The sequence below is a fragment of the Marmota monax genome, unplaced genomic scaffold, assembly GCF_021218885.2.
Source record: "Marmota monax isolate L192 unplaced genomic scaffold, Marmota_monax_Labrador192_F-V1.1 WCK01_AAM20220418_F8-fsc01484, whole genome shotgun sequence".
In the NCBI taxonomy this organism is placed as follows: Eukaryota; Metazoa; Chordata; class Mammalia; order Rodentia; family Sciuridae; genus Marmota; species Marmota monax.
The window spans coordinates 63,198-87,573 of NW_026695213.1; the positions used below are offsets into that span (position 1 = coordinate 63,198).

General features: G+C 38.0%; 1 protein-coding gene across 2 annotated transcripts in view; it reads left to right on the forward strand.

The window, feature by feature from the left end:
• The window catches only part of Ido2 (indoleamine 2,3-dioxygenase 2), a 49,456-nt gene that overhangs the window by 9,283 nt on the left and 15,797 nt on the right, over positions 1-24,376 (forward strand). Inside the window, exon 2 of one of the 2 annotated variants that reach the window (XM_046430760.2) lies at positions 15,082-15,177. The exons of the other annotated variant lie outside the window; for it this stretch is intronic. Within the exon in view, the coding sequence (XP_046286716.1) occupies positions 15,082-15,177 (96 nt within the window). The remainder of the gene's footprint in view (positions 1-15,081; positions 15,178-24,376) is intronic. 2 annotated transcript variants of the gene reach the window in all.

Below are 24,376 nucleotides of genomic sequence, written 5' to 3' on the forward strand. Positions count from 1 at the left end.
AAAAATAAACAAAATCGACAGACCCTTAGCGATGCTAGTGAAGAGAAGAAGAGAGAGAACTCAAATTACTAGCATACGGGATGAAAAAGGCAATATCACAACAGACACTTCAGAAATACAGAAGATAATCAAAAACTATTTTGAATCCTTATACTCCAATAAATTAGAAGATAGTGAAGGCATAGATAAATTTCTTAAGTCATATGATCTGCCCAGATTGAGTCAGGAGGATATAGAAAACCTAAACAGACCAATATCAATTGAGGAGATAGAAGAAACCATCAAAAGACTACCAACTAAGAAAAGCCCAGGTCCCGATGGGTATACAGCAGAATTTTACAAAACCTTTAAAGAAGAACTAATACCAATACTTTTCAAGCTACTTCAGGAAATAGAAAAGGAGGGAGAACTTCCAAATTCATTCTATGAGGCCAACATCACCCTGATACCTAAACCAGACAAAGACACTTCAAAGAAAGAAAACTACAGACCAATATCTCTAATGAACCTAGATGCAAAAATCCTCAATAAAATTCTGGCGAATCGGATACAAAAACATATCAAAAAAATTGTACACCATGATCAAGTAGGATTCATCCCTGGGATGCAAGGCTGGTTCAATATACGGAAATCAATAAATGTTATTCACCACATCAATAGACTTAAAAATAAGAACCATATGATCATCTCGATAGATGCGGAAAAAGCATTTGACAAAGTACAGCATCCCTTTATGTTCAAAACTCTAGAAAAACTAGGGATAACAGGAACATACCTCAATATTGTAAAAGCAATCTATGCTAAGCCTCAGGCTAGCATTATTCTGAATGGAGAAAAACTGAAGGCATTCCCTCTAAAATCTGGAACAAGACAGGGATGCCCTCTCTCTCCACTTCTCTTCAACATAGTTCTCGAAACACTGGCCAGAGCAATTAGACAGACGAAAGAAATTAAAGGCATAAAAATAGGAAAAGAAGAAATTAAATTATCACTATTTGCAGATGATATGATTCTATATCTAGCAGACCCAAAAGGCTCTACAAAGAAACTATTAGAGCTAATAAATGAATTCAGCAAAGTGGCAGGATTTAAAATCAACACGCATAAATCAAAGGCATTCCTGTATATCAGCGACAAATCCTCTGAAATGGAAATGAGGACAACCACTCCATTCAAAATATCTTCAAAAAAAATAAAATACTTGGGAATCAACCTAACAAAAGAGGTGAAAGACTTATACAATGAAAACTACAGAACCCTAAAGAGAGAAATAGAAGAAGATCTTAGAAGATGGAAAAATATACCCTGTTCATGGATAGGCAGAACTAACATCATCAAAATGGCGATATTACCAAAAGTTCTCTATAGGTTTAATGCAATGCCAATCAAAATCCCAATGGCATTTCTTGTAGAAATAGAGAAAGCAATCATGAAATTCATATGGAAAAATAAAAGACCCAGAATAGCAAAAACAATGCTAAGCAAGAAGTGTGAATCAGGCGGTATAGCGATACCAGACTTCAAACTATACTACAGAGCAATAGTAACAAAAACAGCATGGTACTGGTACCAAAACAGGCGTGTGGACCAATGGTACAGAATAGAGGACACAGAAACCAATCCACAAAACTACAACTATCTTATATTTGATAAAGGGGCTAAAAGCATGCAATGGAGGAAGGATAGCATCTTCAACAAATGGTGCTGGGAAAACTGGAAATCCATATGCAACAAAATGAAACTGAATCCCTTTCTCTCGCCATGCACAAAAGTGAATTCAAAATGGATCAAGGAACTTGATATCAAATCAGAGACGCGCCGTCTGATAGAAGAAAAAGTTGGCTACGATCTACAGTCGGTGGGGTCGGGCTCCAAATTCCTCAATAGGACACCCATAGCACAAAAGTTAATAACTAGAATCAACAAATGGGACTTACTCAAACTAAGAAGTTTTTTCTCAGCAAAAGAAACAATAAGAGAGGTAAATAGGGAGCCTATATCCTGGGAACAAATCTTTACTCCTCACACTTCAGATAGAGCCCTAATATCCAGAGTATACAAAGAACTCAAAAAATTAGACAATAAGAGAACAAACAACCCAATCAACAAATGGGCCAAGGACCTGAACAGACACTTCACAGAGGAGGACATACAGTCAATCAACAAGTACATGAAAAAATGCTCAACATCTCTAGCTGTCAGAGAAATGCAAATCAAAACCACCCTAAGATACCATCCCACTCCAGTAAGATTGGCAGCCATTAGGAAGTCAAACAACAACAAGTGCTGGCGAGGATGTGGGGAAAAGGGTACACTTGTACATTGCTGGGGGGACTGCAGATTGGTGCAGCCAATTTGGAAAGCAGTATGGAGATTTCTTGGAAAGCTGGGAATGGAGCCACCATTTGACCCAGCTATTCCCCTTCTTGGTCTATTCCCTAAAGACCTAAAAAGAGCATGCTACAGGGACACTGCTACATCGATGTTCATAGCAGCACAGTTCACAATAGCAAGACTGTGGAACCAACCTAGATGCCCTTCAATAGACGAATGGATAAAAAAAATGTGGCATTTATACACAATGGAGTATTACTCTGCATTAAAAAATGACAAAATCATAGAATTTACAGGGAAATGGATGGCATTAGAGCAGATTATGCTAAGTGAAGCTAGCCAATCCCTAAAAAACAAATGCCAAATGTCTTCTTTGATATAAGGAAAGTAACTAAGAACAGAGTAGGGACGAAGAACAGGAGAAGAAGATTAACATTTAACAGGGATGAGAGGTGGGAGGGAAAGGGAGAGAGAAGGTAAATTGCACGGTAATGGAAGGAGACCCTCAGGGTTATACAGTGGAGGGGGTAGAGAGAGAGGAGGGGAGGGGAGGGGAGAGGTGGGGAGGGGGGAGGGTGGATGATGGGAAAGGCAGCGGAGCACAACAGACACTAGTATGGCAATTTGTAAATCAATGGATGTGTAACTGATGTGAATCTGCAATCTGTGTATGGGGTGAAGGTGGGAGTTCATAACCCACTAGAATCAAAGTGTGGAATATGATATGTCAAGAAATTTGTAATGTTTTGAACAACCCACAATAAAAAATTAAAAAAAAAAATAAAAAAATAAAGATTCAGTCAAAAAATTTCTACTTTGGGGAAAAATCTGAGGTAAAAAAAAAAAAAAAAAAAAAAATCATAAAAGTACAATGACCAAAGCATTCTACCACTGAGCTATATCCCCAGTCCTGCTGTGAAATTTGTAAACCACGAATGATGGTTTACTGACATGAACTGACAAAGATGCTTCGGCTGACACCAAAAGGGATGTTGCTTAGTGAAACAGTCATCTGTTGGTCTTGTGTCTTAAGCTGTAGGAGCAACTGAAAACTTATAGCAGAACTTAAAATATAATGTTAGCAAATTGACAATGGTCCATGTAATATTCACAACATGTCATGTCTGGAAAATCACAGGAGAAACTTTCAAGTCATCACTGTTAGATGGAAAAATGGGAATTAGGAACTTTTATGTTTTACATCATAGGCTTCATGCTTTTTGAATGTCCTGTCATAGGCATTGATTACATTGTTTAATCATCATGCCTAAGATAAGTATATTTCTTGAAGGATTACTTTAATTAGTTTAGTAAATATTAAAATAAATATAGAAATTTAATGCAAATAATCCCAGGAAAAACATAAAAGCTGGGTGCAGTGGTGCATGCCTGTAAACCCAGTTGCTCTGGAGCAGAGATAAGAAGATCATGTGTTCAAAGCCAACCTCAGCAATTTACTCAGCAACTTTGAGGCACTAAGCAACTTAGTAAGACCCTGTCTCTAAATAAAAATATTTAAAAAGGGCTGGGGATGTAGCTCAGTGGTTAAGTGCCCCTGGGCTCAATCCTTGGTACCAAAAAAAAAAAAAAAAAACCACAAAAAACCAACCAACCAACCAAACAACAACAACAAAACAAACAAACAAACAAACAAACAAAAAATAAAAACAAAACAAAACACCCAGCTACTCAGGATGGTAAGTTTGGGCAATTTACTGAAACCCTTTCTCAAAATAGTAAATAAAAAGGCAGGGAATATAGCTCAGTGGTACAGTAGCTCTGGGTTCCCTCTACAGTAATGCAGAAAGCAAGTATAAAAGAATTCCAAAACATAACAAAACAAAAAGTCTAGTAATGTCTTTAGTGTTGCCCAAAGCTTAGATGAATTGTCACTCCCATTATGTATCATACACCATGAATGCAATTATCAATTGATATAATTTTTCTCTAAGAAACTCAAGGAATGGTTTTCAACCTTTAAAACCTTTAACCCAGAAAATCTGCTTTTAGAAATAATTTTAAAAATCTGAAATACATATAGAAGGAGGATTATTCCAGATATGTTAAGAACAGTGAAAAATTATAAAAACAATTAGTAGTATGTAACAGTAGATTATTGGAATACTATGCAAGTTTAGCTTTTTGCAGTACTAGCATCCCTCACACACTAGTCAAGTATTGTACCCCCGAGTCACATCCAGAGCCCTGCTATACTTTTAAAACATGTCATAGAGATGTATGAACTAACTCCAAAAAGGATATTGTTTAGTGAAAAATCCATCTGCTGGTCCTGTTTCTTATCCTGTGGGAGCAAATGAAAATGTAAAACTTAACTTTAAAAAATAGCCTGGCAACAGAAATTAACACAATTTAATACTCTTCAGTTTCTTGAGAAAAAACTAAAAGGCAGAATACATTTTAGATGAATTATCAAATAGCCTTCAAATACTTTCTCACTTTTGGATTATGTGCAAGGTTTGTTCTCCAGCTCACTGATTTTCTACTTTAAGGTGTGTTGGAATCTACTGGAAAGATTTTTAAACATGTGCTGCTGGGTTCTCCTCCAGAATGTCTGATTCACAAGGTCCAGGGCAGGGCCCAAGAATTTGTATGTCTAAAGAGTTCCCAAATGATGCTGATACTGCTAGACTGGGGACCACACTTGAAGAGCCTTTATTGTTCCATATAGAAGTCCAAACACTAGACTTTGGAAAGAGAAAAAATGAAATAAAGGAAGAAGGGAACTTTCCTCTAGGAATCTAATGGAAGAGAAAAACTAGATATTAGAGAGTAAAATATAGCCAAGATTCTCAGTCTACCAAATGAAGCATTTAAAAATATCTTTGCGAGTCAGGAAGCCAAAAATCCAGGATTTAACTTTTAGAATGTGACTCATTATCCAGTAGAATGAACTGGGCATAACTTTCCTGTGTTCATAAATGAATACATGACCAATGTTACCCCACATCATGTACAGCCCCCAAAATGGGAAGTTATACTCCATGTATGTATGATATGTCAAAATACATTCTATTATCATCTATAATGAAAAACAACCAATTAAAAAAGAATGTGACTTATTACCTATATATCAAAGAAGGAAAGACAAAGATGATGATTTAATTACAGCTTCTTTTTTAAAAGCTTATTTTAAAAATATTTTTCAGTTGTAGATGGACACAATGCGTTTATTTATTTATCTTTATGTGGTGCTGAGGATTGAACCCAGGGCCTCACACATGCTAGATGAGTGCTCTACCACTGAGCCACAACCCCGGGCCTAGTTATAACTTCTCTATGGATGTGTATGTATGGTACTGGCACTTGAACCCTGGGGTGTTTTACCACTGGGCTACATCCTTAGCCTTTCATGTATTTATTTATTTTTTTTTAAATTTGGCTGGGACTACAGGTGTGCATCATTTCACCCAACTACAGCTTCTTCTCTAAGACTCACTTTAAAGGGGCATTCTGAATACCGTAACTATGCATTCTTGATTTTCTGTCACAGAGTTTATGTCAGCTCTGCAATTCCATCATTTCTGTCACTGTATTCAACTTTTATTCATACAACATGGGCATCAGATAGACATTAATGGGATGAAAAATAGGTTGCCAGTTCACATTTAGTTTACCATTAATTTCTCAGTCTGAAGTTCTGGGAATCACACTCAGAGCCTCACACATGCTAGGTAAGTACTCTGCAGCTGAGCTGCATCCCCAATCTCTGCCTTTATTCTTGCAGCATTGTTACTCTGCCACTAGTCTGTAAACCCCGAACTTTTGTCAGTTTAATAATTAGCTTCCTTCAATTCTGAACCTACAGCTGAATTTTTGCTGGAGAAAATGACACCATCCACTTTTTTCTCCCTATGGTAAGAGCAGAGGGAACATAAGAGCCTCTATTTCCCAGAAGCTGAGATGCTGTGAGAAGTTAAGAACATAATATAATCTCCTCCGTGGGAACATGCACATTTATAGTGAAAATTCAACAATTGTCTGTAGTGGAATTAGATTTGTTGTGAAAATGAAATGTGCCCAGCTTGTCCTGAATCAATTCAGCAATAAAGATCGAAAGGAAAAGATTAAATAAAATCCATAATTTTCAGAGTAGTAAGTATAAGATATTAGACATGTCCAGGCACAAATTGACTAGAAGCTTGAACCTAGGATTATTGTAGGTTCTGAGGGACAGTGGATTTCTAACAAGAGATAAGTGGGTAACTTGTAGATCTCTGCCTCTCCAAGTCTATAGTTTTTTAAAGTGCTCTGGATTATCAGCGTAAGTTCAGTATTATTTACATTTGTTTATGTACAGGTCCCTATTCCTTTCTTCTTTATTATTAATTTAATGCCTACCCCTATCTGCCAGTTACGCACCCTGGTTTTCACTCCAATGTGCTAAGAAATTAAATGCGTAAAAAGTGGACTCCTTCAGGCTCCAGATCTTCTCCTCTTACCACCTTAAGGCTGGATGTTCCTGGCTCTTCTCTCCTTCTTCCCTTCCTCCTTGACCTTCTGTCTTTAATTACTCCCCTCTCTTGTCAGTAGTAGAATCTGAACCAGTTCTGTTATTTTTAGAGAAATAGCACTCTCAAGCACAAATCCCATCTTTGCTACCATCTCCCCTGAAAAAAGGTCATTTACTTTTTCTCTATTTTCTTACTTCCTTAACGTATCAGCATTTGAATTCTGCTTCCAAGACCCTCATCTTTATTTCTACACCACATATATACAGAAACTAGTATATTTTAGTGACTTCCTTGTTTTGTTCTCTAAAGAGTCCAATCTTACTTTAATTTTCCATCAATGCTTTTGACCTTCTGATGATTGTCCACTTGTGTGAAATCCTCTAATGTCTTGACTTCTGTATGGTCATTCTCTTCTGGCTCATTGAATCTCTAGAAATTTCTTTCTTTCTTTCTTTCTTTTTTTTAAATCTGAATCAATGGATTCAACTTCTCTACCTACCATGTGCATATTACCTAGTGTGGTAATCTAGGCTTACTTCTCCTTTTAATTTGCAAAATCTGAGGTAGGGGAACTGTGACCACGGACAGAAAAGGCCCAGTGGCCCGCGGCGGGACAGAGCTTCCAATCACTCCTGCAGGTAGGCGGGCCTGCGACCCACAGCCAGAAGAGGAGCAGCGGCCTGCTGAGAGGCAGAGCCGCCCCCTCCCCCTGCGCCGGCAAGGTAGAGGGAAATGTGACCACGCACAGAGCAGGCCCAGCGGCCTGCTGAGGGGCAGAGCCGCCCCCTCCCCCTGCGCCGGCAAAGTAGAGGGAACTGCGACCACGCACAGAGCAGGCCCAGCGGCCTGCTGAGGGGCAGAGCCGCCCCCCACCCCCCGCGCCTGCCAGGTAGGTGGAACTGTGACCACCGACAGAAAAGGCCCAGTGGCCCGCGGCAGGACAGAGCTTCCAATCACTCCTGCAGGGTAGGCGGGCCTGCGACCCACCGGCAGAAGAGGAGCAGCGGCCTGCTGAGAGGCAGAGCCGCCCCCTCCCCCTGCACTGGCAAGATAGAGGGAACTGTGACCACGCACAGAGCAGGTCCAGTGGCCTGCTGAGGGGCAGAGCCGCCCCCCACCCCCCGCGCCTGCCAGGTAGGTGGAACGGTGACCACCGACAGAAAAGGCTCAGTGGCCCGCGGCGGGACAGAGCTTCCAATCACTCCTGCAAGGTAGGCGGGCCTGCGACCCACAGCCAGAAGAGGAGCAGCGGCCTGCTGAGAGGCTGAGCCGCCCCCTCCCCCTGTGCCTGCAAAGTAGAGGGAACTGCGACCATGCACAGAGCAGGCCCAGCGGCCTGCTGAGGGGCAGAGCCGCCCCCCACCCCCCGCGCCTGCCAGGTAGGTGGGACTGTGACCACCGAGAGAAAAGGCCCAGTGGCCCGCGGAGGGGCAGAGCTTCCAATCACTCCTGCAAGGTAGGCGGGCCTGCGACCCACAGCCAAAAGAGGAGCAGCGGCCTGCTGAGAGGTAGAGCCGCCCCCTCCCCCCCGCACCTGCAAGGTAGACGGAACTGTGACCACCATCAGAACAGGCCAGACCTGCAACCAAGAGACAGAACAGGCCCAGTGGCCTGAGGAAGGGTAGAGCTGCCCCCCCCGTGCCTGCAAGGTAGGCGGACCTGCGACCCACTGGCAGTACAGCCCCAGAGGCCTGCAGAGGGGCAGTGCCGCTGCCTGCGCCTGCAAAGTAGACAGAACTGCGACCACCGACAGAACAAGCCTAGCGGCCCGCAGAGGGACAGAGCCGCAGCCCGCGCCTGCAAGGTCGGCGGACCTGCTACCGACCGGCAGAGCAGGCCCAGCGGCCTGCCGGCGTGGTAGGCACATTGCCCCAATTGGAGGAGGGGCAGAGCCGCCGCCCGCGCCTGCGAGGGAGACTTTGCAACTATACAAGACCAATATAAATATATAGGGGGAAAATTCAATAGCACAACAGTTTCACCAAGTAGAAAGGAACGCGAACAGTATGAAGAGACAAGGAAAGAAAGGACCACAAGCATTGCAGGTCAACTCAACATTAGAAGAGGTAATAGCTGCAGCAGATGGAATGTCAGATAAAGAATTCAGGACATACATGCTTCAGATGATCTGGAGTCTCAAGGAAGACATCAGAGAGCAAAATCAGACAATGAAAGATCACTTCAACAATGAATTACATAAACAAATCCAAGAAGCAAAAGATCAACTATACAGGGAAATAGAGGTTATAAAAAACAAACAAACAGAAATCCTAGAAATGCAGGAAGCAATAAGCCAATTTAAAAACTCAATTGAGAATACTACCAGCAGAGTAGAACACTTAGAAGACAGAACATCAGACAATGAAGATAAAGTATTTCAACTTGAAAAGAACATAGACAGCTCAGCAAGACTGTTAAGAAACCATGAGCAGAGCATCCAAGAAATATGGGATAACATCAAGAGACCAAATTTAAGAGTCATTGGGATACAGGAAGGGACAGAGTTTCAAACCAAAGGAATGAGCAACCTATTCAATGAAATAATACGAGAAAACTTCCCAGACTTGAAGAATGAGACAGAACCCCAAATCCTAGAAGGCTACAGGATGCCGAATGTGCAAAATCATAAGAGACCCACACCTAGACACATTATAATGAAGATGCCCAACATACAGAATAAGGAGAGAATTTTAAAAGCTACAAGAGAAAGGAAGCAGATCACATTTAGGGGTAAGCCAATCAGGATAACAGCTGATCTTTCAACACAGACTCTGAAAGCTAGAATATCCTGGAATAACATATTGCAAACACTGAAAGAAAATGGGTTACAACCAAGAATTGTGTTTCCAGCGAAATTAAGCTTCAGGATGGAAGATGAAATTAAAACCTTCCACGATAAACAAAAGTTAAAAGAATTTGCAGCTAGAAAACCATCTCTTCAAAACATCCTTGGCAAAACATTACAGGAAAAGGAAATGGAAAATAACAATGAAAACCAACAGTGGGAGGTAGGACAGTAAAGTGGGGGAAAATAATCAAAGAGGAAAACAAACCATGTGTAGTAACATAAATAAACAAATATGGCTGGAAGAACAACCCATATCTCAATAATAACCCTAAATGTTAATGGCTTAAACTCACCAATCAAGAGACACAGGCTAGTAGAATGGATCACAAAACAAGACCCAACAATATGCTGCCTACAGGAGACGCATTTGATAGGAAAAGACATACATAGGCTGAAGGTGACAGGTTGGGAAAAATCATATCACTCATATGGACTTCGGAAACAAGCAGGAGTATCCATACTCATATCAAATAAAATAGATTTCAAGCCAAAGTTAATCAAAAGGGATAAAGAGGGACACTACATACTGCTCAAGGGAACCATACACCAAAAAAACATAACAATCATAAATATATATGCCCCAAACAATGGTGCAGCTATGTTCATCAAACAAACTCTTCTCAAGTTCAAGAGTCTAATAGACCACCATACAATAATCATGGGAGACTTCAACACACCTCTATCACCACTGGACAGATCTTCCAAACAAAAGTTGAATAAGGAAACTATAGAACTCAATAACACAAATAATAACCTAGACTTAATTGACATATATAGAATATACCACCCAACATCAAGCAGTTACACTTTTTTCTCAGCAGCACATGGATCCTTCTCAAAAATAGATCATATATTATGTCACAGGGAAACTCTTAGACAATATAAAGGAGTAGAGATAATACCATGCATCCTATCTGATCATAATGGAATGGAACTGAAAATCAACGATAAAAGAAGGAAGGAAAAAGAATACATCACTTGGAGAATGAACAATAGGTTACTGAATGATCAATGGGTTATAGAAGACATCAAGGAAGAAATTAAAAAATTCTTAGAGATTAATGAAAACACAGACACAACATATCGGAATCTATGGGACACATTGAAAGCAGTTCTAAGAGCAAAATTCATTGCTTGGAGTTCATTCCTTAAAAAAAGAAAAAACCAACAAATAAATGATCTCATACTTCATCTCAAAATCCTAGAAAAAGAAGAGCAAAACAACAGCAAAAGAAGTAGAAGGCAAGAAATAATTAAAATCAGAGATGAAATTAATGAAATCGAAACAAAAGAAACAATTGAAAAAATTGACAAAACTAAAAGTTGGTTCTTTGAAAAAATAAACAAAATCGACAGACCCTTAGCCATGCCAGCGAAGAGAAGAAGAGAGAGAACTCAAATTACTAACATACGGGATGAAAGAGGCAATATCACAACAGACACATCAGAAATACAGAAGATAATCAAAAATTATTTTGAATCCGTATACTCCAATAAATTAGAAGATAGTGAAGGCATAGATAAATTTCTTAAGTCATATGATCTGCCCAGATTGAGTCAGGAGGATATAGACAACCTAAACAGACCAATATCAATTGAGGAAATAGAAGAAACCATCAAAAGACTACCAACTAAGAAAAGCCCAGGACCGGATAGGTATACAGCAGAGTTTTACAAAACCTTTAAAGAGGAACTAATACCAATACTTTTCAAGCTACTTCGGGAAATAGAAAAAGAGGGAGAACTTCCAAATTCATTCTATGAGGCCAACATCACCCTGATACCTAAACCAGACAAAGACACTTCAAAGAAAGAAAACTACAGACCAATATCTCTAATGAACCTAGATGCAAAAATCCTCAATAAAATTCTGGCGAATCGGATACAAAAACATATCAAAAAAATTGTGCACCATGATCAAGTAGGATTCATCCCTGGGATGCAAGGCTGGTTCAATATACGGAAATCAATAAATGTTATTCACCACATCAATAGATTTAAAAATAAGAACCATATGATCATCTCGATAGATGCGGAAAAAGCATTCGACAAAGTACAGCATCCCTTTATGTTCAAAACTCTGGAAAAACTAGGGATAACAGGAACATACCTCAATATTGTAAAAGCAATCTATGCTAAGCCTCAGGCTAGCATCATTCTGAATGGAGAAAAATTGAAGGCATTCCCTCTAAAATCTGGAACAAGACAGGGATGCCCTCTCTCACCACTTCTGTTCAACATAGTTCTCGAAACACTGGCCAGAGCAATTAGACAGACGAAAGAAATTAAAGGCATCAAAATAGGAAAAGAAGAACTTAAATTATCACTATTTGCAGATGACATGATTCTATACCTAGCAGACCCAAAAGGCTCTACAAAGAAACTATTAGAGCTAATAAATGAATTCAGCAAAGTGGCAGGATATAAAATCAACACACATAAATCAAAGGCATTCCTGTATATCAGCGACAAATCCTCTGAAATGGAAATGAGGACAACCACTCCATTCACAATATCTTCAAAAAAAATAAAATACTTGGGAATCAACCTAACAAAAGAGGTGAAAGACTTATACAATGAAAACTACAGAACCCTAAAGAGAGAAATAGAAGAAGATCTTAGAAGATGGAAAAATATACCCTGTTCATGGATAGGCAGAACTAACATCATCAAAATGGCGATATTACCAAAAGTTCTCTATAGGTTTAATGCAATGCCAATCAAAATCCCAACGGCATTTCTTGTAGAAATAGAGAAAGCAATCATGAAATTCATATGGAAAAATAAAAGACCCAGAATAGCAAAAACAATGCTAAGCAGGAAGTGTGAATCAGGCGGTATAGCGATACCAGACTTCAAACTATACTACAGAGCAATAGTAACAAAAACAGCATGGTACTGGTACCAAAACAGGCGGGTGGACCAATGGTACAGAATAGAGGACACAGAAACCAATCCACAAAACTACAACTATCTTATATTTGATAAAGGGGCTAAAAGCATGCAATGGAGGAAGGATAGCATCTTCAACAAATGGTGCTGGGAAAACTGGAAATCCATATGCAACAAAATGAAACTGAATCCCTTTCTCTCGCCATGCACAAAAGTTAATTCAAAATGGATCAAGGAGCTTGATATCAAATCAGAGACACGGCGTCTGATAGAAGAAAAAGTTGGCTACGATCTACATTCGGTGGGGTCGGGCTCCAAATTCCTCAATAGGACACCCATAGCACAAAAGTTAATAACTAGAATCAACAAATGGGACTTACTCAAACTAAAAAGTTTTTTTCTCAGCAAAAGATACAATAAGAGAGGTAAATAGAGAGCCTACATCCTGGGAACAAATCTTTACTCCTCACAATTCAGATAGAGCCCTAATAAAGAGAGTATACAAAGAACTCAAAAAATTAGACAATAAGAGAACAAACAACCCAATCAACAAATGGGCCAAGGACCTGAACAGACACTTCTCAGAGGAGGACATACAATCAATCAACAAGTACATGAAAAAATGCTCACCATCTCTAGCAGTCAGAGAAATGCAAATCAAAACCACCCTAAGATACCATCTCACTCCAGTTAGAGTGGCAGCCATTATGAAGTCAAACAACAACAAGTGCTGGTGAGGATGTGGGGAAAAGGGTACACTTGTACATTGCTGGTGGGACTGCAAATTGGTGCAGCCAATTTGGAAAGCAGTATGGAGATTTCTTGGAAAGCTGGGAATGGAGCCACCATTTGACCCAGCTATTCCCCTTCTCGGTCTATTCCCTAAAGACCTAAAAAGAGCATGCTACAGGGACACTGCTACATCGATGGTCATAGCAGCACAATTCACAATAGCTAGACTGTGGAACCAACCCAGATGCCCTTCAATAGATTAATGGATAAAAAAAATGTGGCATTTATACACAATGGAGTATTACTCTGCATTAAAAATGACAAAATCATAGAATTTACAGGGAAATGGATGGCATTAGAGCAGATTATGTTAAGTGAAGCTAGCCAATCCCCAAAAAACAAATGCCAAATGTCTTCTTTGATATAAGGAGAGTAACTAAGAACAGAGTAGGGTCGAAGAGCATGAGAAAAAGATTAACATTAAACAGGGAAGAGAGGTGGGAGGGAAAGGGAGAGAGAAGGGAAAATGCATGGAAATGGAAGGAGACCCTCAGAGTTATACAAAAGTACATACAAGAGGAAGTGAGGGGAAGGGGAAAAATAATATAAGGGGGACAAACGAATGTCAGTAGAGGGGGCAGAGAGAGAAGAGGGGAGGGGAGCGGAGGGGAGGGGAGGGGGGATAGTAGAGGATAGGAAAGGCAGCAGAATACAACAGACACTAGTATGGCAATATGTAAATCAATGGATGTGTAACTGATGTGATTCTGCAATCCGTATATGGGGTAAAAATGGGAGCTCATAACCCACTTGAATCAAATTGTGAAATATGGTATATCAAGAACTATGTAATGTTTTGAACAGCCAACAATAAAAAATTAAAAAAAAAAAGAAAAAAAAATAATTTGCAAAATCTTCAGGAAGACTTTACACTTTTGTGGTTTTAACCACTACATGGGGTTTTTCCTGCAGTTATATTCTGCTATGACCTTTCTACAGAACTCTGAATTTCTCAGTACAGTTATACTTTTAGATTCCACAAATAGTTTAAGCTCAATAAATTCACTATTATTATGCCCACTCTTTTATTTCCACTTGCATTTCTATTTCAACTTGTGTTTCCACCCATTCATGTAACCTCCAAATTCATAAAAATAGAAGTCATTTTTATTTTGTTGTTGTTTGAACCCACAGATACTACACTCATTTGTACAAGCTATGTGCTAAAAAAGGATGCCAGATCATTGGTTATCTAAATTTCTAGACTCATATTCTAGTAATCTTTTCTCTGGAGCTTTGCAATCTAGCAACATTGATTAATTTGGAGTCCCAAGAAGCTTATGTTTGTTTATCTGCTATCCCATCTACCTTTACTACTTTACTTCCTTCAAATTTCTACCTGCAAAAGTCACCTTCAGACTCCAAAACTGGGTTCAACTTTCACATTTCTATGAACATTTTCTTTTAATTCTCCACAATAACTGACAAAATTAACCAGTTTCACTTCTTTGCAAATCTGTAAGCTTATGCACACATTAGTAATTAAACATATTATACTTCATTGGATCAATCTGATTACATTTTTTTCTCCTTTACTAGACCATATAAGGACAAGAATTATACTTTAGGCATCTAGGTTTCTTCAGTGTCTAGCACAAGGCCTAAAAGATAGAAAATTCTCACTTTGTTGAACTGAATGGACTTGAATTCCCGAAAAGATTGAAATCTGAAAGTAATTACTCTCTGAAGCTATGTCCCAGGAAGCTCTAAAATATTGAGATTTTTTTTTTATTTTAAATGTAGAGGGAACTTCCAGATCATTACAGGCCTTGGATGGAAATTGCCAAAAAGCTTCCTCACTTGATTGAAAGTCACCAGCTTCGAGCTCATGTCAACAAGGTATTTACTTTTCTTTTTCGTCTCTTTATCCCCTTCTTACCATCTTGCTTCCATCTTCATACCACTTTTACATTTCAGTCTTGTGGAAGTGAAGCAGTTGACCCAGAGAATGGTCATTGCCATTGTCATGGCGTATTACCATGACAATATAAATATCTCATCCTTCCTAAAAAATAGGGTGACTCCTTCCTGATCATGACTTTCCCTAAAGTTTCCAGAACCTATACAGACAATACCCGGAATGTAGTAAACACCAGCCAAATGTTTGTTAAAGAAGAATCTGGCTGGGAATTGAATGAAAGTTAATGAAAAATGTGTGACTTGGAGAGGATAGGTGTGGACATCCTCAGAGGCCTCATTCCAAGTCACATGATAAGTGCTCTGCTGCCTCTGAGTGAATCTGTGCTGATTTTATCTTGGGTCTCACAGAATACTTGAATACAAGAATTTCTGAATTCTAAAGTCAGGATTAGCCTTGGATGATACAGAAATAATTATCTGCAAATATCACATAAGTATTTACATAGAGTTAGGTATATGATGAGTAATATGTGACAAAATGAATATTTTTTTTTCTCAAGAGTATGTAATGAATCAAGAAAATTCCAAGGAAAACCAAAATGACCTCACAAGGAATAATAAGAAGGTATAATAGGAAAGCCATAGACTTCCAGAAATACCTGGATTTAATCTTGATTCTATCACTCAGGTAGCACATGGACCTGGTGAAAATCTATTGACTTCGAAAATTTACTTCCTTCTTAAAAAAATGGGAGAAATTCTAGTCTCATAGTATTGCTGTGATAACTAAATGGTTTTGAAGGGGACTTCCAGGGCTTGATATATGTTTGATATTTCCTTCTCTTCTTCTCCATCCATCATAATCATACTACATGATTTCAGAGGCACAAAAAAGATTTTTCTACTCTTCAGAACTCTATTTCCTGATGGAATCATATTTAGTATCTGTAATTACACACCCATTTAAAAATATTCCTTGATGTTCAACTGTAATGCACCAATAAAATGTAGAAAAATAAATAAATAAAAATATTCCTTGAATGTCTGTTCTGTGAAAAGCACAAGATTAGAAACACATAATAAGAGATTGTCTTCAATGTCTGTGAAGATGTTAAAAGTAAACCTTGAAAATTCTTTGTCATTTGTGTAAAAAGTTTTATGGGCATGACCAAAGAAATACAGAAAGAAGAAAGAAGAAAAAAATAAAATATCTCTAAGGGCAGGAAAAGAGAGGAGATTATAGAGGATGGAACAAAAACTTTAAGGAGTTTTAAATCACATTAAGTAAATCATGTGTCAGATACACAAATAAGTTTATAGTGTTCATAGCAAGCGCTCAACTAAAGCAAAAGAAGAAGCTCATGGTTGCTCCTTCCCATCTCAGAAAAGTAGAGAAGCAAGCCTGGGGTAACCCTGGACAGTTGGAAGGAGGGAAGAATGGAATTCAATTTGTGAAATATGTAGTCTCTTGTACCAGACTTCCCTAAAGTTTTGATTAACCCAACATTAATAAAGGAAAGGGGGCTGGGGATGTGGCTCAAGCGGTAGCACGCTCGCCTGGCATGTATGGGGTGCTGGGTTTGATCCTCAGTACCACATAAAAATAAAATAAAGATGTCGTGTCCACCGAAAACTAAAATATAAATATTAAAAAATTCTCTCTCTCTCTCTTTTTAAAAAAAATAAAGGAAAGGACTTGTCCAGTTGGTACTTTTCAAAGACAACACTGAAATCAATCCCTTGACAGTTGTTACTTACGTTAATATTATCTCCCCAGAATTTATGTTCATGTAAAACTTTGGAAATAGTCTTGTAGAAAGAGTATCTTTGTAGATGGAATGAATTTAAGAGTTCATACTGGAATTCCATACTTTATAAACCTGATATTACTGGAGTCCATATAAGAAGAGGGAAACTTGGACACAGAGACAAAGGAATGCAGGGGAATCCATCAAGAGAAGACGGTGCAGTGGTGCATGCCTGTCATCCCAGCAGCTTTGGAGGCTGAGGCAGGAGGATCAAAAGTTCTAAGCCAGCTTCAGTAATTTAGCGAGTCTCTAAGCAACTTAGCAAGACCCTGTCTCAGAGAGAGAGAGAGAGAGAGAGAGAGAGAGAGAGAGAGAGAGAAGATTAACACAGATAAGGGAGATATGCAGCAATCTAAAATATGCTGAGGATTATGGGCACCCATGAGAAGCTAGGAGAAACACAGGGAAGTCTCCTTCTAAGACTCCAGAAGAAATCAACCCTGCTGATATCTTAATTTTAAACTTTTATCTTCCTTAACTGTGAGAGAGTAACTATTGTTTTAAGTCACTCATTTTGCTATAATTTGTCAGGGTAGCTGTAGGAAACTAAGACAACCTTCTTAACCTCTCTCTCTACTTCTTTTTACTTATAAAATGCCCAACAACACAAAACCACTCAGAAGAAGACTTCACTACCAAAGGCTGAAGGCTGAGACTTAATCAGCTGGAAATCATTTCCGAGGAGATAATATGATCATTTCTAAAACCTCATATGGAGATGTGGATGAAAATATCTGTCCTCTGAAATCTCTTACTTGGTACAGATTGCAATATAATAAGTGAGTATAAGATTCTGATCTTACAATACACCAAGTCAACTTAGAAAGGCCCAATAGACTTATTTGTATTCTAAAACAAAACTTGTTTATTGGCTGAGTCTCATCCTCCTACATTTCCTAAGACGATATGTTCACGTGGAGTTATACAAGAAACTCAGTAGTATTCTGCAAATAAAGGAAAGCTTTATTGGTTTTTAATCTTGATAAAACTGACCTTCTCTTGTGAACATGAATAGATAAACCAAAAGTTACCAAACAATGTAGAAATCATGAGTAATAGAAAGCGATGGTGGTCTACAGGACATGCAGAGCCAATGTCTTCCAAAATATAACCAAAGATGAGATTGATATTTTAAAAATTCTAATTAGTGTGTAGTATATTGTCTTCACAATTAATTGAAGGTTGATATGTTAAAGGAACTATCAGAAAGCAAAGAAACAAATATACAAAATGCTCAAATCCAGTAAATTCAGTGAAATCTTGACTTTAAAAAATTGAGGTTTAGGAACTCCCCTGAAAAATTTCATAAAGCATACAGCAAGAATCAAAGAAACAGAAACTATCAGAAACATGAACATATATACATATGTGGAAAAAAAGAAATGCAAATGATCTAAACTGTTATGTAACAGAATATTACATGGGATTACATTACAGATTATTATGGGTATGGGAAAAGCAGAACTTCCAACATTTCAGATCTTATGAAATATTTGAGTTTTTATATAAGAAAAAAATATGAGAGGTTGAGTGAGGGAAACTTATAATTACCCTGGTGAATTTTCAAATTTTCTTGCATAATAAAAAAATTCTGCAACTTCTTAAGGAAAAATAAAAAAAATGAAAAGTAATTTAGTTTTAGAGCAACCACATAGAAATATTTATCTATAACATCACATATTAAAATGTAATTGAATACTTATTTTGCTAAAATTAAATATATATATATATATATATATATATATATATATATATATATATATACACACACACACACACATATTCAGCCATACCAAATGCTGGAAAGGGCTACAGTGACTCAGTATGCCAAAGGAAAGAAGATCCAGGGAAGAAAGTGGTCCAGGGCCCTAACATTGTGAAGGAGCAAGAGACCAAGAAGGTGGTAAATCCTCTTTGAGAAAAGTCTTCAGATTTGGGGCATGGCATGGTACACTCAGCCCCAAAGGGACCTTGCCTGCAGGCTAATAGTGCCTTCTGCAATTAAACACTTCATCCGCCCAAGTCTGAATTGCCAAAAGCTACCCACTATCAAACTGGACTTTTAAGTATAGACCAAGTAAGAGACAAAGCAAGAAAAGAAGCCAGAACTGTTGACCCTAGCTATAAAGAAAACTGTTGACAAAGAAGTTATCTCTACTAAGAGACCACCTGTCCTTTATATATGATGTCATCAACTTGGTGGAGATTAAGAAGTCTCAGCTTCTGGTGATTGCACATGAAGTAGGTCCTGTCAGAATGGTTTTCTTCTTTTCTGCCTGATATTATAAAATGGGAGTTCCCTACTGAATCAACCAATGGGAGAACCAGACTGGGGCATCTAGCCCACAGAAGATCAGGAATATGTACAACACTGTCACCATAAGGCTGTTTAACTGGAAGGCAAATGTGCTCTGCCTAAACTAATAGAAGCTATTAGGACCAATTACAATGACACATGATGACCTTCATGGTTACTGGGGAGGCAATACATTGGGTCAAAACTGTGTGGCTTGTGTTCCAAGCTGGAAAAGGCAAAGTCTAAAGAACTCATCACTAAACTGGACTAACTATATACTGTTGAGTTTTCTGTACGTAAAAATAATTTTTTAAATGTCTGTATGTAACAATATGAACTTTCATTCATTGTTGATGAGAATGCAAATTTCAAAGCCACTTTGAAAGATAGCTTCACAAATTCTTGTAAAGTTCAATAGACTTAACATACAAATCAGCAATAGTATTCCTAAGTATGCATCCATTGAAATTGAAATTTTATATTCACAAGAAAGCTGTATGTGAAACTTCATTCATAATTACCTAAAAAGACTTTGAATCAACCAACATATCCCTAACAGAAGAGTGGATAAACTGAGTTAAAGCCTTTCTATGTAGTGAAATATATGGCCAAATACTATTTAGTGATAAAAATAAATGAACTATTGATTTGTGCAACAGCATGAATGAACATTAAGTATACTCAACTAAAGAAAGTTGTCAGACCCTGAAAGTACATATTGTATGATTCCCTTCTTTACATTCTAGAAAAGCCAAAACTATAAGCACAAAATCAAGGGTTACTAGGGTTTGGTGAGGACAGAGTACTTGACTCCAACAGGGATGCACACGGGGACTTTTAGGATGATGAAATTCTTTGTTCTACATGGTACCCAGTAGTGGGCACATGACACTCCACAGTGAGCAACTCATGGAATTGTACAACATAAAGAATGGACATTCACCTGCATAAAATTTTAAAAAGTAAATCAGAATATTGGGAGGTCCCAGGATGCAATGTACACTGTGATGAATGAATCTAAACTGGACTACAGACTTAGGGCAGAATCTCAATAAAGAGGGAGGGAGAAATGGGAGCTGACCTAAATTACCTTGGAAAATAATATTTGACTAATATTATTAGCAAGGCTAAAGAAAAAATGAACTATACACAATCCATACTCTAGGGGATAAATCTGTTTTTCATTAGATACAGTATAAACTTGCTTTACTTGTACTTGGGTTGAGCAAATATGTATTAGGATTGTGGATGATATTTCCCTGTGAGGGAGGAAAGTTACAGATTATCAAGAAGAGAGGGAAGCTAGAAATAATTTGTGGTACTGGAATAGAGTTGGAGACATCAGTATAAAGTCATGTTCAGCGATATATATATATATATATATATATATATATATATATATATATATATATATATACACACACACACACACACACACACACACAGAGACATGTGTGTATCTTTATAAACATATATGGGTAGGTGGATACATATACATCAATAAATTGATACTAAGCTCATGCCTGTAATGCTAGTGGCTCAGGAGGCTGAGGCAGGAGGTGAATACAAAGCCAGTCTCAGCAAAAGCCAGGCATTAAGCAACTCAGTGAGACCTTGTCTCTAAATAAAATGCAAAATAGGGCTGGGGATGTTGCTCAGTGGTCGGGTTCCCCTGAATTCAATCCTTAGTACCCCCCAAATAAATCAATAAATAGATAATAAGTATATAATATTATAAATATGTACACACACACACACACATACTTTTCCTAGCTCTGTCCACTGAGAGGATGTGAAAGTAGGGACATCCCAGGAGCAATGAACAAACCCATCACTCAGAGAAATACTCTTTTTGACAACAAGAACCAGGGCTCCCTGATTATTCACCTGGGGCAGAGAAAATACAAGAGCACCCTAGAACATCTTTCTAGAGAGTAAAACACTGCTCAAAAAGAATTGTTATGGAAAAATCAAATGGAACTCAGGAGCCAAACTTAAAGAGCTACCAATGGCCAGGCTGGAAAAATTTAAGCATGTAAATAAACTAGTATTCACTTTCATTGTATCTCAAAATTAGTGTACACACACACACACACACACACATATGTGATATATGTATACACACACACACATATATATGTGTATATATGTATATATACACACACATATATACTGATATATCTTAAAAAGATAATTTACAGGTCTGGGGGTGTGGCTCAGTGGTGGAGCACTTATCTGGCACACTGAGGCACTGGGTTCCATCCTCAGCACCGCATAAAAATAATTAAATAAAACAAAGGTATTGTGTCCATCTACAACAACAACAACAACAACAAGGACGATGACAATTTTACAAAATATAATTTAGGAATATTTATAAAGTTTGAAGAAAAAGAGTTTTTATAATGCTGACGTGTATTGATCATCTATGAGGACAAAAGATAACAAGTAATCCCTCCAATCAAGAAGTAAGAAAATATACCAGCCAATTGAGCATGTGTTCCAAACAACAACAACAACAACAAATTACAAACCAATATAAAGGAATTAGAGAGGAAAATATGAGTATTTCAGAAACACTGCTAAATGAAATTTTAAAAATTTATGACTGATTCTAAACAATCATTGATAACATAACTATAAAGGAATTTCTGTAACAATGTGTGCAGGCATGTGTGTGTATATATGCATTCTTGTATCCAGGCTATGTTAATATGAAGTAGCTAAAATTTCAAAATTCTTTTTAACAAAATTCAAGACATAGAGTCATGTGAGAGTTATGTAAGTTTATACTACATTTATGTCCATTTGCTATTCTGTATTATGAAGCAAATCAACCATAAATAATGTATATTTAACAGGAAAGTAAAACAATTTGCATTGCCAGTTGTTATGACATACTTTACTACAAAGAAGTTGACATCAGATGGTATGGGGCAGCAGTAAACAGAAAGAACTAAAAAATTAATAGAAACCTACATACAGATCTGTGTATATATTGAAACTTGATATGTGGCAGAGGTGGAATTATAGAGCAATGGGGAACTTTCTCATAGCAGCATAGCCTATAGTCCATACACGCTGCATGCATAGAGCAAACTAAGTTTCATCTGCTTCTTTCACCACAAACAAAAATAAAATTCCCCATTCACAATATCCTCAAAAAAAATAAAATACTTGGGAATCAACCTAACAAAAGAGGTGAAAGATTTATACAATGAAAACTACAGAACCCTAAAGAGAGAGATAGAAGAAGATCTTAGAAGATGGAAAAATGTACCCTGTTCATGGATAGGCAGAACCAACATCATCAAAATGGCGATATTACCCAAAGTTCTCTACAGGTTCAACGCAATGCCAATCAAAATCCCAATGGCACTTCTGGTAGAAATAGATAAAGCTATCATGAAATTCATATGGAAAAACAAAAGACCCAGAATAGCAAAAGCAATTCTAAGCAGGAAGTGTGAATTGGGAGGTATAGCGATACCAGATTTCAAACTGTACTACAGAGCAATAGTAACAAAAACAGCATGGTACTGGTACCAAAACAGGCAGGTGGACCAATGGTACAGAATAGAGGACACAGAGACCAATCCACAAAATTACAACTTTCTTATATTTGATAAAGGCGCTAAAAGCATGCAATGGAGAAAGGATAGCATCTTCAACAAATGGTGCTGGGAAAACTGGAAATCCATATGCAACAAAATGAAGCTGAACCCCTTTCTCTCGCCATGCACAAAAGTTAATTTAAAATGGATCAAGGAGCTAGATATCAAATCAGAGACTCTGCACCTGATAGAAGAAAAAGTTGGCTCCGATCTACATATTGTGGGGTTGGGCTCCAAATTCCTTAATAGGACGCCCATAGCCCAAGAGTTAAATACAAGAATAAACAAATGGGACTTACTTAAACTAAAAAGTTTTTTCTCAGCAAGAGAAACAATAAGAGAGGTAAATAGGGAACCTACATCCTGGGAACAAATTTTTACTCCTCACACTTCAGATAGAGCCCTAATATCCAGAATATACAAAGAACTCAAAAAATTAAACAATAAGATAACAAACAACCCTATCAACAAATGGGCCAAGGACCTGAACAGACACTTCTCAGAGGAGGACATACAATCAATCAATAAGTACATGAAAAAATGCTCACCATCTCTAGCAGTCAGAGAAATGCAAATCAAAACCACCCTAAGATACCATCTCACTCCAGTAAGATTGGCAGCCATTATGAAGTCAAGCAACAATAAGTGCTGGCGAGGATGTGGGGAAAAGGGTACACTTGTACATTGCTGGTGGTACTGCAAATTGGTGCGGCCAATATGGAAAGCAGTATGGAGATTCCTAGGAAAGCTGGGAATGGAACCACCATTTGACCCAGCTATCGCCCTTCTCGGTCTATTCCCTGAGGACCTTAAAAGAGCATACTATAGGGATACTGCCACATCAATGATCATAGCAGCACAATTCACAATAGCTAGACTTTGGAATCAACCTAGATGCCCTTCAATAGATGAATGGATTAAAAAACTGTGGCATTTATACACAATGGAGTATTACGCAGCACTAAATGGATTTTGCAGGGAAATGGATGGCATTAGAGCAGATTATGCTAAGTGAAGCTAGCCAATCCTTAAAAAACAAATGCCAAATGTCTTCCTTGATATAAAGAGAGCAACTAAGATCAGAACAGGGAAGAAGAACATGAGGAAAAGATTAACATTAAACAAAGACGAGTGGGGGGAGAGAAAGGGAGAGAGAAGGGAAACTGTATGGAAATGGAAGGAGACCCTCATTGTTACACAAAATTACATATAAGAGTTTGTGAGGGGAAAGGGGAAAAAAACAAGGGAGAGAATTAAACAACAGCAGATGGGGTAGAGAGGGAAGATGAGAGGGAAGGGGAGGGGGGATAGTAGGGGATAGGAAAGGTAGCAGAATACAACAGTCATTAATATGGTATTATGTAAAAATGTGGATGTGTAACCGATGTGATTCTGCAACTTGTATTTGGGGTAAAAAATGGGAGTTGATAACCCACTTGAATCAAATGTATGGAAGATGA